A 19,024-nucleotide genomic window follows, 5' to 3' on the forward strand; every position below is an offset into this window, starting at 1 on the left:
TTTTATATCATTGAGTAGAGTCTTAAAAATTTTCCATTTTGAATTGTTATTGGTGTTTTTTAGTTTCCACAGATTCCACATTTGAATTGAGAAAGATAGTTGCTGTTTACATATTAAGGAGTTATTTATATGTTTCCACCTCACAGGCCTTAAATATGGAAGAAGTCCGCCATACCTGAAATTTTATTCAGCAGTTTATGAAGCGTAGATGAATTAAGGTATAAAAATGTTTTAAAACACAAGCTATTTTATTATTGTAAAACGCCCACCAAATTTATTGAGCTTACTACTGTATGTTCACAGGGACATGAATAAACTTGAGAACTGTCATTCAACATTCAGTGTATTTTTGACTCGCAAATCCAACTTGTTCAAAGGTTTAATTATGTGTCATTGTTTTAATGTAGATTTCATAGGGTTTTTATATCACGTACAATTTAACACTTATCATGAGTTTTATATAATTTAGCTATTTTCTGATTTCTTTGTACAGCTGAGGATGGCTCAAGCATGCATCGAAACTAGTACTGAATATAATTAGAATGTTGTAATTACATCTATAAACAACATTATTATTGTACTGAATAGGTGGACATTAAAAGTTTATTCATTGTAGTTGTTTTCAAAACCAGTGTATGTTCATAGTAATGTTTTCTGATGAGCTAGAAGATACAACCACTCTTTTACTCCTTCAAAACATATTTTCCTTTCTTGCTCAAACCTCACTGACAACTAGAAAACTTTCAGAGCTAGTTTCATCTAATGATTCTAAAAACAATATGTCATATTTTCCCTTGTTTTTTATTATCTTACACTAATTGGCAACTTACAGGCAAGTGAGCTTTCCAAAATATTGATCGGCTTTTGACATGGAGAAGTAATCTCCTCAATCGTTGCTAAACTAAAGGGAAGGAAAGAAAGTCTAGCAGATGGCGCACACCACGTACGGCGTCTCTTGTAGGCTTGTTTCCTCTATAAATAAATAGAAAAATAAATCAAATAATTAATTAAATAAATAAAAACAGTGTGTAAATTAATATTCATAAAATCTTTTATGATAAATAATCAGGTGAGAAATTAACGAAGTACACTGTACAGTGCAGCCACTCTTTGATACTATTTTTCAAAAACACCATTATACAAGAAATTGGAAATAGTTTCCCATAAATCAGTCAATATTCCAAGAACAAAGAGCCACCCTTGGGACTCGAAGCTGTAATCTTAACAAATTTTGTCAAGGAAATTCATAATAACCTTGACATCTCCAAAGACAGTCAATAAAACATGAAAAGCAAAATATGTTCCTCTTATGTGCTGGTCACTGAAGTGGAATGGATTAATGCTCAAGTCAAGGACAGTCTTATTTTTAGCTCATTTGTCTAACAGGTTGCACATTTGTCTTTTCTCTATTTTCCAATACGGGAACATTCTTACTTTTCTACTGAGGTGATGGCTTCCCGTTACAAAATCTATCATTGTGTTACATACTTGCCAACTTTACAAAACCAAAATTCAGGAGAATTTTATGCAAAAATCAGGAAAAATCAGGAGAAATCAAGAGATACAATTGGTCAAAACTGCTTCTTCTACATGTCTTGCACAATACAATACTATGATATATTTATAACACTTATTGTCTCAAAGCCCAACTGTTGCTATAATGAGGCTGGAAGGCTGAAAATTACACTCCTCTACTACCTCACAAGAAGTATGTGAGCAAGATGATCGGCCTCTGATAAGCTTTCCGAAAACAGTATGAACTCGTGCTCATACGTATGAATCAGTCATGCACTTAAATGCCATTACTTAGCAAATGCATAGATTAATATATTACATCAAGTGGCCGCACAATTATGCGAAGCGCAATGCTATTTGTATCAAATAACTAGCTGTTGTACCCATGCTTCGCTACGGAATTCTCAGAAAGACTGTACTTACAGCTTTCCCAACTGCAATCAACATTGGTCATTACAATGATGTCAGTATGAATGTCACGACTAAAAGTACTGCCGCCATAAGAAATATCCGATAAAATGAAAAACAGCACATTTTCTCACTTTTAAAGAAAAGTACCACAGTGTCGATCTAACAGTTCAAAGTTCCAGAGCTAGAATGACCAGGCCACAACAGCCGAAACACTCCTGCGTCGTTATTCCATTTAAGATGATACCTGTTTAAAGGGACCTAACATTAGGTCATCAGCCCCAAATGGTACTTGTATTTTAATTCACCGTCCATGGGTTCCAATCATGACTCTCATGTTCTGAACTTGTGATTGAAAATCTATTCACTATTTTATTCTCCATGTTACTCACATTTAAGCACAATGTTATAATTTTTTGTGTATTGTGTATGTATATATGTACCAATGCTTATTTCTAACATTCTGGCTGAAGATGACGCTAAATAGCGTTGAAACTAGTCCCAAGTAAATATGTTGTAACTTAAACCATTATAACATTTTTTTTGTATTGAAAAGGTGGGCCCTTTAAGTTACCCTCTCTTAGGTACAAAATGAGACGAAATGTAATGACAATTTAAAAGTCCAAAATCATCCACTGACCAGAATTCAAAACGTGCTGTTCCTCACATACAGCAGTGGCTACTAATCACAGGCAAGGCAGACCCATGGTGTCTATCATAGAGTGGTACTAATCACAGGTACTGTAAACCCTACCCTGATTCACACGCTGTCGCTACTAATCACAAATCTATTGTGTATCAAACATAGTGGTACTAATCAGAAGTAGTCTCATGGTTCTAATTCAAACATCCATAGGTCGCCCCTTACAAGAAGTGGATACCGTGGGTGTATTCTTCGCCTGCATCCCCCACCCACGGGAGGGGGTGCTTGGTCAACGAGAGCTATTTTATTCCGCTCAAGTCCACCGGCAAGCCGGTTAGGACCCGCCATTCTGCCACCTGGAAAGCGCTACGTGGTAGTATTACCTCTCCCGCTGCAACGCCAACGTAGTACGTTCATGGTTATTCCATTTAAGTGCGCACACGGCTCATTCCAATCACTGCCTCAGAGTAGGGATAAAATAGCTGGAATACTACGATGATCCAGTGTGTTACGTACCAGTAGTATCAGAAAATTTATGAACCAGAGGAATGGCATGCTAAAGGAGAGATCTGACACCCGAGCTACTTCCCGCCAATATTTAGGCAGGGTGTTATATTAGGTACGCAGCAGTAATCCCATCTATCGGAGATAAATGGCTGCAGAATACACAAAGCACATCACAACAAACAATGGTCAATGTAATGTTATTTTTGTTCAATTTTATGAGCTGTCTATATTGCAGTGGTTCATGGTATGGGTTACTGTAGTCAGGTCCTACTTCGTAAACCACGGGCAACGGCGCAGTGCCCTAGTAAGTGGTCCTGAGAGTCGGGATACCAGTTGCTATGGAATGGGAGTGGGCATCTCAGACATATTCCTGAGTCGTGGTCCTCCTTGTGCTCAGGCAGCTAGGACTATACAATTCACCGGTGGTCCATAACCCGTTAGAGGAGAAATCCTCACTTGGACTATGTGCAAGTAGGGTAGCATCCTAATTCATGAATTTACCAAGCTCAGAACATTTTAAGCAAGCCTCGGACCTATGGGAGTAACGGAGTCCCACTCCCATTTGACAGGCGAGGGACTCCTTGGAAACAACTTGGCGAACGAAATGGAATTCGATGGGGAGCTATCAATATTAATGGGGCTTATGGAAGAAAGAAGTAGAACTTGTTAAGTAAGCAAAGAAGATGCATCCGGATGTGCTAGGAGTAAGCGATATTCGGGTAAGGGGAGATAACGAGGAAGCGATAGGAGATTATAAAGTGTACTTGACGGGTGTTAGAAAGGGAAGGGCAGAGTATGGGGTAGAGCTCTTTCTCAGGAATACCATTGCATGCAACATAGTTTCTGTCAGGCACGTAAATGAGCAAACGATGTGGGTAGATTTTTCAGTTGGAGGAATTAGGACTAGAATTGTCGCCGTGTAATCACCATGTGAGGGTGCCGATGAGGATGAAGTTGACAAGTTTTATGAAGTATTGAGTGACATAGTCCGAGTCAACAGCAAGGATAGAATAGTGCTAATGGGCGATTTCAATGCAAGAGGTGGGAACAGAACTGAAGGATACGAAAGGGTGATTGGTAAATGTGGGGAAGATATGCAGGCTAATGGGAATGGGAAGCGTTTGCTGGACTTCTGTGCTAATGTGTGTTTAGCAGATACAAATACATTCTTCAAGTATAAGGCTATTCACCGCTACACATGGGAGGCTAGGGGTACCAGATCCATAATAGACTATATCTTAACCGACTTCGAATTCAGGAAATCTGTGTTAGGAATGTACGAGTTTCTGGGGATTTTTCGATGATACAGACCACTATCTGATATGTAGAGAACTAAGTATCTCTAGGCCTAGGGTAGAGAAAGTGAAATCTGTCTGCAAACAAATAAGGGTAGAAAATCTCTAGGACGAGGAAATTAGACAGAAGTACATGGATATGATTAGTGAGAAGTTTCGAGAATCAAGTTAACATAAAGAACCACCTAATCGATACTTTATTTTATGCCTCAGGCATAATTGAATATATATTAACACTTACAGAACATGTTTCGACCACTAAGCACAAGTGATACTCTCAGGTTATAATGAAAAAATAAAAAAAAATAAAAAAAATTGCTGTGTTGACTGCTTGGTAAGAGTTCTTTGGTGACTCCTTTGTTATAAATTGGCAGTCACCTGATCAGGACATCTTGCCTCTCATTCTTTTTTGGAAAAGAAGATGTTTATTCTGCGCTGTCCAGATGGAAAAAGAAAATGAACAGTGTTTTGGGTAATTCAGGTGAACTCATAATAGATCCCAGGGAATCACTGGAGAGGTGGAGGGAATATTTTGAACATCTTCTCAATGTAAAAGGAAATCATCATGGTGGTGTTGCAAACAGCCAAGCTCATGGGGAGGAGGAAAATGATGATGGTGAAATTACACTTGAGGAAGTGGAAAGGATGGTAAATAAACTCCATTGTCCTGAAGCAGCAGGAATAGATGAAATTAGACCTGAAATGGTGAAGTATAATGGGAAGGGAGGGATGAAATGGCTTCATAGAGTAGTAAGATTAGCATGGAGTGTTGGTAAGATACCTTCAGATTGGACAAAAGCAGTAACTGCACCTATCTATAAGCAAGGGAACAGGAAGGATTGCAACAACTATCGAGGTATCTCATTGATTAGTATACCAGGCAAAGTATAATACGCGATTCTTCTCTTGAGCGCTGAGCTCCCTAATGCTGAATCGGTAGACCTCGGTTATCTCCAACAACCATTGGCAACCTTTGAAACAAAAACTATGTGCGACATATGGCGTATACATTACAAACTAGTACTGTTGTTGTTTACACAGCAAAGCCAAAATAAATAATTCATGCTAGTAATAAGAATCGTATCGAGAAATGTTATATAATATTAAATAATGTATGTGTGACACAGTTGTCGGCGTAAGATGATAAATGTTTAGAAAATTCATATCAATCGATCATATTATCGATTCAATTCATATTTCATTTTCATCCGGTTGGCAGAATAACCGGAACCGGCAATGCTCCCTCCTTACTCCTCAAGCCGTAAAAATCGGGCTCAAGAAAAGGTTCACGTATAGTATTCAGTGGCATCTTGGAAGGGAGGGTGCGATCAGTCGTTGAGAAGAAGTTGGATGAAAACCAGTGTGGTTTCAGACCACAGAAGGGCTGTCAGGATCAGATTTTCGGTATGCACCAGGTAACTGAGAAATGCTATGAGAGGAATAGGCAGTTGTGTTTATGTTTCGTAGATCTAGAGAAAGCATATGACAGGGTACCGAGGGAAAAGATGTTCGCTATACTGGGGGACTATGAAATTAAAGGTAGATTATTACAATCAATCAAAGGCATTTATGTTGACAATTGGGCATTAGTGAGAATTGACGGTAGAATGAGTTCTTGGTTCAGAGTACTTACAGGGGTTAGACAAGGCTGTAATCTTTCACCTTTGCTGTTCGTAGTTTACATGGATCATCTGCTGAAAGGTATAAAATGGCAGGGAGGGATTCAGTTAGGTGGAAATGTAGTAAGCAGTCTGGCCTATACTAACGACCTGGTCTTAATGGCAGATAGTGCCGAAAGCCTGCAGTCTAATATCTTGGAACTTGTAAATAGGTGTAATGAGTATGGTATGAAAATGAGCCTCTCAAAGACTAAATTGATGTCAGTAGGTAAGAAATTCAACAGAAGTGAATGTCAGATTGGTGATACAAAGCTGGAACAGGTCGATAATTTCAAGTATTTAGGTTGTGTGTTCTCCCAGGATGGTAATATAGTAAGTGAGATTGAATCAAGGTGTCGTAAAGCTAATGCAGTGAGCTCGCAGTTGCGATCAACAGTATTCTGTAAGAAGGAAGTCAGCTCCCACAAGAAACTATCTCTACATCGGTCTCTTTTCAGACCAACTTTGCTTTAGGGAGCAAAAGCTGGGTGGACTCAAGATATCTTATTCATAAGTTAGAAGTAACAGACATGAAAGTAGCAAGAATGATTGCTGGTACAAGCAGGTGGGAACAGTGGCAGGAGGGAACTCGGATATAAAGGCTAATTTTGGAATGAACTTGATGGATGAAGCTGTACGCATCAACCGGCTTTGGTGGTGGGGTCATGTGAGGTGAATGGAAGAGGATAGGTTACCTAGGAGAATAATGGACTCTTATGGAAGGTAAGAGAAGTAGAGGTAGACCAAGACGACAATGGTTAGGCTCAGTTTCTAACGATTTAAAGATAAGAGGTATAGAACTAAACAAGGCCACAACACTAGTTGCAAATCTAGGATTGTGGCGACGTTTAGTAAATTCACAGAGGCTTGCAGACTGAACGCTGAAAGGCATACCAGTCTATAATGTATGTATGTATGTATGTATGTATGTATGTATGTATTGCAGGCCTTCACATTTTAGTTTACTTCCGACTCTGTGATATTAGAGCATCTAATGTAAAGAGTCGCCCTTTCTTTTATGACTCCCTCTTGTGTTACTATTCAAGCGATCGTTCCTTCACGACTTATTTCTCATTCTTAAAATCATCTTCACAATATTATTATAGTCGGTACGGTAAAACTGAATACGACATAAATAATCAGAAATTGTACTCTCTATAACTTTTGTTATGTAGTACTTTTCGATATGACCAATTAGATAGGTAATTAAAAATTAAATTTTGGTACTTTCCCCTGAACTACCATTTTGAACACTGTGAATAAAATTATAGCGCAAACTGTAGTTCCTTATTCCACGACTTTACATACCGATTGTAGGATGCTAAATGGTTTATTGTGTCACCTATTCAATACATTATATACCGGTACAGAAAAATCATTCTTTATAAATTCTGAGCAATGTACAGACACTATTTTATTTATATTGAGATAAATTAAATTTAGTCAGAATTGTCTCCAAATGGTTCCTAAAATTTCTAGAAAAGTCACTAGTCGTTATCATTGAAATTCTATCACTAAATTACTAAAAAAGACTCCATATCTAGCGACTAGTCTCTAGAATCGACTAGACTGATGTGAGCGAACACGAACATAGCACGCGAGAACGGGCAATTGACGATCAATATACGCGTCACGATCTACAGGTTTCAATAAACATTTGTGCACATTTCTCCATTAATAAACGTACTTTACAAAGGTAAAAAATGAGAGTATCCTCCTAATTCAATACATCATATATTTCATCATTAGACGGCGTAACAAATTCAAACATGTTTCGGCTCGTTTGAGACATCTTCAATGAAAAATGAGGGGGTTGAAATAATTTACATAATATAAGTTTAAAAATGCCAAAAAAACATAATGAAGGAGCAAATGAAAAAACAAACAAAAGAGCCTAGACAGAAACAAAATTAGCACAAATATACAATATTTACATCAATATGCAGAGCAAAAAACAACTCACTGCGACAAAATTCAGTAAAACAGGTGTTAGTTTAAAATAATAATTGAAACTAAAAACTGTGTTAACCTAAGAAACAAAGGAATGAAAAACAAATGATACAGATGGAAGTGAACAATAGTAACACATCATGGTTCATTGGTAGTCATAAAAAAACCGTGACTTTTGTAAATCTTGTAAACTGTAAAAGCTGGCAGGTATGAAATTATGCTAGATAATAAACTTACATACTCTTGATACTTAGCACAACTGATTAATTTGATCTTTTTTAATATCCATGTTGACTATGATACCAAATTATCAAATGAGATCCACCCAATTTAACGGAATTTGTATATACTTTTTAACTATACATTATTTTCCAATAGGAATATATGTTTTGTCCCATTGTGGGGCCATCTTCAGTTCCTTGATACCAGAGTCAATATTACAAAAATACAACAAGTACATTTAAATAGAGAACCACACACGTAAATCCTGTATAGGATTCATACAAATTGTGTTGAATTTGGCAATTTCCTCATTTGATAACTTGATGCTTAGTATAAGCCTGAGTGCAAGATGGGTAACTTTTGATCATCCTCGTACGCCATGACATACTTACATCTTTGGTTGTAACACCAGAAATTAATTTTTCAGTCAACAAGTCTATGCGTGCCTGCAAAAGTCTATTATGTTTGTCTTTTTCCTCCAACTTATTCTCCATGGCTTCAACTTCTTGAGCATAATTAGAAGCCTTAGCCTCCTGGAAGAGAAATATCATAAGAATGAGAAAATCACACAAACATGAATATACAACTAATTATCACACACTCCATAAGTTTTTCTGTGATGTTAATATGTACTTAGAGGGTCTAATAGCAATAATGATATTAATTAATAGTTCAGATCAACACAAAACAACGTAATCTTTGGAAAAAGAAAAACTGTTTCTAATTAAGTTTCACATGTTAATTTGAAATGCCAACCTAGAAGAACTCTGAGAGTCTCAGTTGTTGATAAAGTTTGATTTTTGACTACTGAAAATAAATTTCTTCATACAGTAGTGAAGATTGCAATTATTAAATTGCATTTCAACATGCTAACGAATGTATACTTTAAATTCTGCAATTGCATTCTTTCTTTCATAATCCTTTAACTTATCATCATGGTCACAAATCTAAGACAAAGCATCTTGTATTCTCTTCCCTGAGATTGAGTCACTCAGGTTCACTAATCTATGAAGTTTCTCTAAAAGTGATATGTCCTCCCAAATTATGGAACTTCAGTGACCACAGTAGAGCAAGAGCTGGCAAACATCATCGATGCCAGAAAAAACAGCTTATATAGGCAATTTTCTACCACATAGAAAGTACACGCTATGACACCTGATGTTACAAAGTACGACAGAAGGCAAGCGAGGAACTGGTAGCCCACTGATGTCATTGCTCCTAAACATCAACGACTGGACTGGCATCAACAACACAGAACAACTCTTCACATTCACTAAAGAAAGGCGTACTCTCTCTAGGGTGACTGCCAACGCCTGGGGTACCGGATGAAGGAGGTTACCAACGACCAGAGAGATCACGCAAGCAATGGTAGAGCTTCAATCAGTTGCCGCAGAAATTTGCAACAACTGAAGGCTTCAGTTCGTTTGAAATGCTACAGCCAGAACACAAAATTCCTTGCAGTGAAATAATTGTCAAACACGTGTATTTTAGAGAACATGGTCAAATCTAAAATAGCAGTGAAATTGACTATCTACAACCGTATATGACCGAAATCAATAAATTTGACCATTTTTGGCCTTTGATTGGTCTGTATTGCAGAAGTGCCAACTTATAAAGTCGGTTTTCAGTAATCCCCCTCCCCCCCGGGAATGTAGAGTTAAATTTGAAATATTAATAATATTAATAATATTTTAAGATTTTGACTATTTATATTTTTAGTGTACAGGTAAGTTAGCATTTATAGATCTTAGAATATGAGGAATTTTGTTTTGAGATGTCAAGTTCGTTGATGAAGAGTGGGATCATCTCTCAATGATGTACAAGTAAAAATTATGTAAACTTATGAATTTTATAATAAATATTGACAAGGCAGACCCAACAACAAAACGTGGTATTCTTCATGAGCCTAATCAATACCAGAGGTGCCAACTATTACGGATTATCCATATTTATTACGTATTTCACCTCACGATCAGGGCATTATGGTCAAAGGGGATATTATTATGGAAAAGCAACAATATCACAATATTTTTACGGGGAAAAAGGAATGCAGGAAAAATTAATCCTTTCGAACATTATTGCTCAACCCTCCTCGTTTCAGTGCTTCGATCGTCACTTCCTTTTGCTACCCGTTAGTGTTGAAAATTCATTGTGAATGAAAGAGCCCTTCTCTGCTATAAAACCTTAGTTAATATTTTATTTGCTGTATTGAGTGCATCTGACAGTAACTCTCCCACAGAAAGAGTTTTCAGTGTTGACAGGAAAAATTGAAGGGAATTCAGGTCTACATTGAGCACATCTAGAATGGAAACTCTTATGGTTCATAAGGCTAAAATTAAAATTCCACCATAGGGGGAAAAATGCATCAAGAAAATCCACACTGAAAAGCAGCTGCTTGGTGTGAAATACTCTACAAAGACTTTTATGACAGAACTATGTAGCTAGTAGCACGCATAGGGGGCACCTTCATTACATTGAACATAGCTGGAAAGCAATTCATAAGTGGTGCTTAGCGGAACCATGAACAGAAATTAATATGGGCCCATTCAAGTGGTGGAAATCCTGGGAAAAAGTCCTAAACATACTTGCAAAATTGGCTAAGAAGTCTATGGAAATCCTGCAGGTTCTATGGCATCAGAGGGAGTGTTTTCCAATATAGGCAAATTTGAATCAAAGCAGCAAAAATGCTGATTGTCAGAAAAAGTTTCCCCAAAAATATTCTTATTTCAGAATAGGTTTTTATTGAAGGAGCGATCTTCCGTTATATACCCACTTATATCTAATTTGCAGGAATCACATCAACCACTACACTGTCGATTTATTTAGTTCATTTTTAAACAAAATATTGCAATGCAGCATTTGAAACTAACTTTAATCATGAAAAGTGCCTTTCCTTCCAATAAAACTGAACACATTTGTTATTACATTTTGTGCTACTGCAATGTTTACAAAGTACAAACACAAATGACAGAAGTGACTACAATAATTATTAGGGACTAGATTTTATGTAATTACACATTTTTCTTGCATATGTTTTAACACGATTTACGAAGTTTATTATTCCTATTGTGCATCCCAGAGTAAAAACCTAAGCTTATTTTGCAGAAAAACATTTTCACAAATTTCTTTTTAAAATAAATATTTTAAGAAAATCCATAATAAGCACATAAATCGGCAATATTTGCTACTCAATCAAATTTAAAATGGTTTGGTATTATAAAATGATGCCGTCATTCACATTACGATTATTTTACCGTTTGCAATAGTGTATCTAACGTCATACTTCCGAATATTGTGGCTAGTTATGTACTTCCCTCCGGAAGGCAGTGTTGATCATTGGCTACGTCATTACCCTTAGACAGCAATTTGATTTGCGGCACAGTGTTCCATAACTTAGCTAGCATTCTAACTCCCTCATATTAGTCAGTCTGATCAAATTTTGTTTATAGAATATCAGTGAAAGCCAATGACGGAGAGATAAGGTGACGGGGAATACCGAAGATTGAACTACACACTGGATATTGTCCCAACAGAAGATAGGACTGTGTCACTCACAAGGTTAGTAGTTCGGGTATGTTTATCATTCCCGTCGTTGTGCGATTTTGTCTGATGTTCAAATATAGAAATATTTTCTTTGGTGTCTGCTACCATTTTTTTTTTTATTGAAACAGTCATTCACCGTAAATGCATGTGCCTTAACCTGCAAAAGAATGTTGAAAAAGAAGTTGAGTACAAGATTGCGTCTTCAACAATACATAGATATTTTTAAAATATTTTTCAGTACCGGTGGAAAAGTATTATATTACTCCCAGTTATAAAATGCCCTTTGTTAACCACTGTGCTTCTAAACAGCTGTATTTGAACACACCCAGGTATGCCTTTCACCAACAGCCATTTTAACACATTTTGTTTTTAACATGGAACAACTCTCTTTGGCTCTGCATGTTTGTTCAGCCTACTTCCTTGTTATCAAACTTGCTGATGTTTAACCCCTCAGCGCCGACCTCTATACATGGTATAGACCACCCTTTTCTTCCGTAGCCGCGAACCTCTATACGTGGTATAGACCCTTACACGGTTTCGCATTTACGGCTATAGCGCGAGGAGTTTTGGTGTTATGGATATGCAAATTGTTTTGTTTCCAAGAAGACATTTTCGGGTTTATCAATGTTGTAAATAAGAATTGAAAATTGTTAAAGTGTAGTTGTTTTTGCAAGGATAAAAATTTGTCAATTATGTCTGAGCACCAATCCCTGCTTTTTTAATATTCTGTTTGCTTCATTCTTTCCCACAGAATAAAATAAAGAAATGATCTGAGAAGTTTTCCTTTTCGTGTGATGTTCTTTGCTGTAATTTTGTATTAAGAGTACGGTTTATTTATTATATTTGTCTTTATTTCTCAGCCTGTAGTCTTTTCGTAACTCTCCACGAGTGCTCTGTGTAGGCATCAGTTAATGCTGCTTTCTGTCATACGACACGAGAAGCAGTTGTGCATGGTATATATCTCGTTTGAAAGACGATGTATCGACCTTTTAATCTGAAATATGTATCGAGTTGGTTTGATTCGTCATAAATGTTATTCCCCTAATTCAGTTTCGTCCTGCCGCTTTCGGTCCCGCTGCAGCTTCATCAGCTTGGGTGACGCACCGCGCTCAATGGCTAGCTCCTGCTGAGAGTAACGTGCTTGAAATATTGTATAATTCAAATGAAAGTTTAGTCGGAAGTAGTAGTGGCAGTATTAGCAGTAGTGATAATGAAATAGATGATGTGGCTGTGGCCGATGCAGTGGTAAACTATGAGGAGGAACCAGTACTTGGAAATTTCGTGTAGGGGACTATAGATACGCATACAGGTCGAAGGGAAGTTTTCAACAGTAAATTATGATTATATTTAGACAAGTCACAGGGACAAACATTAAGCAGTTATCTTATCGGGTTCAGCTGATGGAAGGTTTGTTTATAAAATACGCTTCTCGGGCGGGCCAGTACGCTGCCGCGCCAGAAGAGAACGGCACTGCACGGGCTGGGCTGCCGGAGCCCGTGGGTTTGAAGTGCTGCGCGGTGGGTCTGGCTGCAGGACTCTGGTGGTAACCCACGGACAGATTTCAGTACCAAATGTGTTCACCCATGATCTTATATTTCTTGCCTACTCACTTCGCGATCCAAAGTATAAACCTAGGTATATAACGTGCAGGAATATGAAATATATTGACATATATGAATTAAGACACGATGCCTACAATCTTCCGTGGGATAGCATTTTAAATCTGACAGACATTGGTGCAAAAATAAGTACATTTCATTTGTTAACACACAATCTATACAACAGACATGCACCGAAAAGACAGCTCAGATTATCCTGCAAAACCTAATCCATGGCTAACCTCTGCAGTTAAAAATATGATGTCTCAACGTGATGTTCTTTGCCGACATTACAAATGTACTCAGGACCCAAATGACTATGGACAGTATAGAATAATTAGGAACAAAACTAAAAAAATCATCCGTAATCTAAATATGTTCGCGAATCGGTAAGTAACCTAAATACGGCTAGTGCCTGGGGGCATCTCTGAGCCATGGGCATCAGAAAAACACATGAACAGCTTCAGGTACCTGACATTCCTCTCGACGATTTAAATGAATATTTCACGGAAGTGAGAGCTCGGTATAATCCGCTTAACAGACCACACATAAATAACGACGCAGCACCTGTCCCACAAAATCGCCCCTGCTTTGCCTTTCATATCGTCAGCACTAGTGAAGTTCAGAATGTCTTTTATTCTATTAAATCGAAAGCAAGTGGTGTCGATGAAATTCCGATTACTTTCATACATAATATTATTGCCACTATTCTACCCATTCTCACCCATATTTTTAATTACTGTTTCAAAAATGGCACATTACCGACAATTTGGAAGTACGCCAATGTAATTCCACTCCCTAAAACCCAGGTTCGAAACTCCTATCAGATTACCGTCCCAGTTTGATTCTCCCTGCTCTCTCCAAAGTGTTAGAACGCAGAAATACTGGAATACCTTCAGGCTCACTCTCTTCTTGACCTGCTTCAATCTGGCTTCAAGAAGGGTCATAGTGCTGCAACTGCCTTACTCAAAGTGACTGAGGATATCAGACAAGCCATGGGTGAAGGACAAGTGACAATGCTCACACTCCTCGACTTCAGCAGTGCTTTTGACACGATAAACATCCAGACATTGCTGATCAAGCTCAAATCTTTTTTCAGTAATGTTGCTTTAAGATTTTTCACCGCATATCTTACAGATCATATGCAACGTGTTATAGTACAAGATACTGCTTCTCAGTGGTGACTCCAGAAGGCAGGAAATCCTCAAGGTCCGGTTCTTGGTCCCCTTTTATTTGTCCTCTATATTAATGACGTTTCCTCTAAAATAAAGTACAGTAGAGTCTCGCTCATCTGACCTTCGCTTATCCGACACTGGTAGACTTAATTTGAACTTTTGGTGGAGACTAAATTCAGGCACACCCGCTGTGGAGAGTGCGACCGTGGGACAAGCACTGGCCTGACCGCTGGCGGTAGGACCGTTTTTTTTCTCAAGGACAGGTGCAGTGAGTCTTCAGTCATTGTTCATTGTATTGCTAGTTGGGTGCGGATGTTGTTGTTTTCATATCCTCTGTGAGTATAGCGAGTAAATGGAAGAAAGTGATTGTTTCTATGGAAGACAAGTTGAGTGCATTAAAGAGACTGGACAAAGGGGAAATTCTTCAAAATGTGGCTTGAGATTATGGTGCTGGATATGTTACAGTGGGAGACTGGAAAAAACAGAGGGAAGAAATTGGAAAGTGGCGCTCTACCAGAGCAGACAAAAACGATGAAAAAATGTGAGTACGAAAAAGTAAGTGAAGCACTATTTCTTTGGTTATCTCAACACCGGGAAAAGGGCCTGTCAATATCTGGCCCCATTCTGCAGGAAAAGGCTGTGTATTTCCAGAAGGAGTTTAATGAAGGGGACCCTAATTTCCGTGCCAGTGCTGAGTGGCTTGATTGGTGGAAAAAACGGTACGGCATTAGGCAGCTTAATATCTGTGGAGAAAAGTTTCTTCTCGTAAGACATCTGGAATTTTCATTCAATACTGCATGTACTGTACAATTGAATTGATAATTCAATAAATAGAGTACCATAAAACATGTCATTGTTTTAGTACTAGAGTATAGCCTGTCTGTTTCAGTTCATTTTCGAAGTTATTCTGCATTATCCGACATTTTCGGTGATCCGAGACATACTCCAGGTCCCGTTTAGTTTGGATAATCGAGACTCTACTGTATAATAGATATCACTTCTTTGCCGACGACCTCCAAATTTACTGCCATGTTAATATAAATGATATATCGAATGCAATAAGAGACATTAACTCCAACCTTTAACAACTCGGTGTGTATGCCAGTGAAAACTCTCTCCTCCTCAACCCCCAAAAAACTCTAACAATCATTATCAGTTCTCGGAAATTATTAAACATCATGTATAAAAATTATGCTATTCCTCTGGTGACATTAAATGCCACCGTAATCCCGTTCAGTAAGGAAGTTCAGTAAGAACCTAGGTATGACACTTACTGAAACTTTTGATTGGTCTGCACACGTAAGAAATACATGTAGAAAGATGTACGCGATGTTACACCCTCTGAAACAACATTTTTGGGACATTTTGGCACAAGACGTAAAGATAAAACTACTCCAAACTTCGATACTACCAATACTTGACTACTGCAACATTGTCCTCGTTGATGCGACCCGTGAACAAACTATGAAACTTCAACGAGCATTGAACTCAGGTTTTCGACTTGTTTTTAACTTGATTTATGATGCTCACATAACCCCTAGCTACACACTTTTTCCTGGCTGAAAACCGAGAGGCGACAGAAATTTCATGTACTTACGTTGATATATCGAACTCGGAAGGAAAATCTACCCAAATACATCTGTTCAAAATTCCTTATATTCTCATTCTATAATTGAAACACAAGATCTGGCAATTCCCTTGCTATTCCCGTCAACCACTTTTCAATATATAACAGATCCTTCATTGTGGCTGGGTCACAACTTTGGAATTCACTCCCAGCTGCTGTCAGGAACTCTAACTTGATATCAAAATTTAAGACTGCATGTAGAGATTACCTGTTGAATACTGCTGATTGTTTTGGGTGATTTTTTGTGTTTTTGATGACGTATGATAGTTTGTGTGATTGTGATTATTATTATTATTATTATTATTATTATTATTATAGTGTAATGTACATAATATTTAGCTTCTTACTCATGTACATAGATCACTTTTATGGCCATACTTATACTTCCATTTACTTTATTACTTATTCTCTTTATGCATTGCTTTGTTTTTAAATTTTGTGTCTTACTTTTCATTATGACTGTCTCTTTCTTATTATCTTAACGCTCCAAATTTTATTCTATTTTATGTGTTGAACTCTTCTTTTTTCATTATATGTTGTCCTAATCTGTAATTTTTAGCTTATCTTTGATTTTATAATAGAATAGTACATTTCTTTTATATATGTATTATCTGTAAATTAATTATGTGGTTAATTGTAAGAGAGGGCCACCAGCCCTAACTTCGCCACTGCTAAAGTCAACAAATAAATAAATAAATAAATAATTTAAAAAAATAATAATAATCATCATAATAGTCTTTTCATAGCATCACAGAGCACATTAAAGGCAGAAAAGGTTGTACGAGGACATGTAGACTAGATACTGAGATGATCATGGTGTCTTTCAACATAATAATGCTCCATGCCCAAAGTGGGCTCCGATAGTATGGACTGATGAGCACGGAGGTCCTACCTTAATCCTATCGAAAACCTGTGGAATGAACTAAATCGGAGGCTTCACTCCAGACCCCAGCTACCCATATCACTAAGTACACTTGCTTCTATGCTGCAGGAAGAATGGGGCACCATTTCGATGTGTGACTGGTAGTCTCCGGTGCAAAATTCAAGCTGTAATAGAGACAAGGGTGGTACACTCTCTATTAATGTTTTCCACTGGTCTCACTACCCGAGGAACACACCTACTACAGTAGGTGTCCAGATACTTATGATTGAATATTGTTGGTAGAGAGTTTTCTGGGAATGAATATGAACCAGTTAATTATGATGTAGGCTACTAGCTATCATACCTGTTTTCAACAAGATTGTCGTGAAGGTGGTTCGGGTAAATTAAGAAAAGCAATCTAATTCGCAGCCGGAGGAAAGTATTAATAGTCTCCAGCTGAGTTTTTATACATGTGCAGGGTTGCTTGAGAGACGCCATCTTAACTGATCACAATGTTTGGTGTCAACTCATAAATCTTGTCTGAAGTTAGGGTGTCTTGCCATCGTCTCAGCTTTCTACGGGGTCACTTACCATTAATGGTGAAATTATCTCAATCAGGAGCGATTACCCTTTGCTGCTTTCAGGATAAGGCCATACCATCTCGGACTTCTTTCCCCCATTTTTTCTTGAATTGGAACAGCTCCCATCCTCTGGATCGTATGATTACGTAATGAAGGAGTGAAACTCGGAGACAGATGTAACGTGCGTCTCCATGGTGTGCAGAGGGTGCTTGGCGCTTTCGATGACTGGCCAGCTCTTGGGCCCATACGCTGCTGGATCAACTATAGTGCAGCATACTTCGATTTGAGGTAAACCGACGACACATGGCTATCTCACAGTACACCTGTGATTCTCCTCCATCTAACCCTTGTTGCATTCACTCTAGCCTGCACAGTGTGATCAGTTCCACCATCACTTTGCAGGTGGTATCCTAAATATTAGAAGCAGTTTTAACTCTGACTCCAGTGACTACATTATTAGTGTGGCCAAGTCCATGCGGCCACTGTGTTCGTCCCAAGCACTCCAACAGCTGATTGTATCACGGCTAGGTTAGGGGAAGGGAAAGTAAAGAAAATATTAATTACAGTAGAAGTCCGCTATAGCAAGTATTGGATATAACTAGAACCCCGTTATAATGTCAGTCTTCTTCAGTCCTTCAAAATTCCTATATTGAACTGTGTATTATCCTTCGGTTACAGCAAGAGCCGTACCACTGGTGCATCCGTTATTACGAGCGATTAAGCGTGCACGATTTTTTTCAGTTACTTATATTTATGCACCTAGTCATTATATTGCATACGATCAATCGGTTTTTGTATCGTTTCCTCGCTATATACACTAGCAAGGTGTCCCGTAGACATTCAAAGGCGATGTCGGTGTAGATTAGCAAAACCAGTCAACTGCTGTTCCGTAAAGAAAAATGAAAATGAAAGAGACCATGTTTTTTAATAAATATGTAAATAATGTATCAGATAGCAGTTGTTAACTCATTACGAATAAAGGCTTAATTTTAATGCTAAATATTGCAATTACTGTAAGTAAGAATGGGATACACCTCAAGATATGGCAGAGTGCATCATTTATTCCGGAGGTTAGTCTATATTTTTTCGCGCCTGGTTGCATTAATCATTAATATAGAGGACAAATAAAAGGGGACCAAGAACCGGACCTTGAGGATTTCCTGCCTTCTGGAGTCACCACTGAGAAGCAGTATCTTGTACTATAACACGTTGCATATGATCTGTAAGATATGCGGTGAAAAATCTTAAAGCAACATTACTGAAAAAAGATTTGAGCTTGATCAGCAATGTCTGGATGTTTATCGTGTCAAAAGCACTGCTGAAGTCGAGGAGTGTGAGCATTGTCACTTGTCCTTCACCCATGGCTTGTCTGATATCCTCAGTCACTTTGAGTAAGGCAGTTGCAGCACTATGACCCTTCTTGAAGCCAGATTGAAGCAG

At 37.9% G+C, this 19,024-nt stretch overlaps 1 protein-coding gene across 1 annotated transcript in view; it reads right to left on the reverse strand.

Moving 5' to 3' along the window:
- Positions 1 to 19,024, reverse strand: part of LOC137496927 (uncharacterized) — a 221,144-nt gene that overhangs the window by 16,107 nt on the left and 186,013 nt on the right. The window contains exons 9-10 of the mRNA XM_068224994.1: positions 8,591 to 8,731; positions 831 to 972 (exon numbers count right to left, since the gene is read on the reverse strand). Coding sequence (XP_068081095.1) covers positions 831 to 972; positions 8,591 to 8,731 — 283 coding nt within the window. The remainder of the gene's footprint in view (positions 1 to 830; positions 973 to 8,590; positions 8,732 to 19,024) is intronic.

The sequence above is a fragment of the Anabrus simplex genome, chromosome 1, assembly GCF_040414725.1.
Source record: "Anabrus simplex isolate iqAnaSimp1 chromosome 1, ASM4041472v1, whole genome shotgun sequence".
NCBI lineage: Eukaryota > Metazoa > Arthropoda > Insecta > Orthoptera > Tettigoniidae > Anabrus > Anabrus simplex.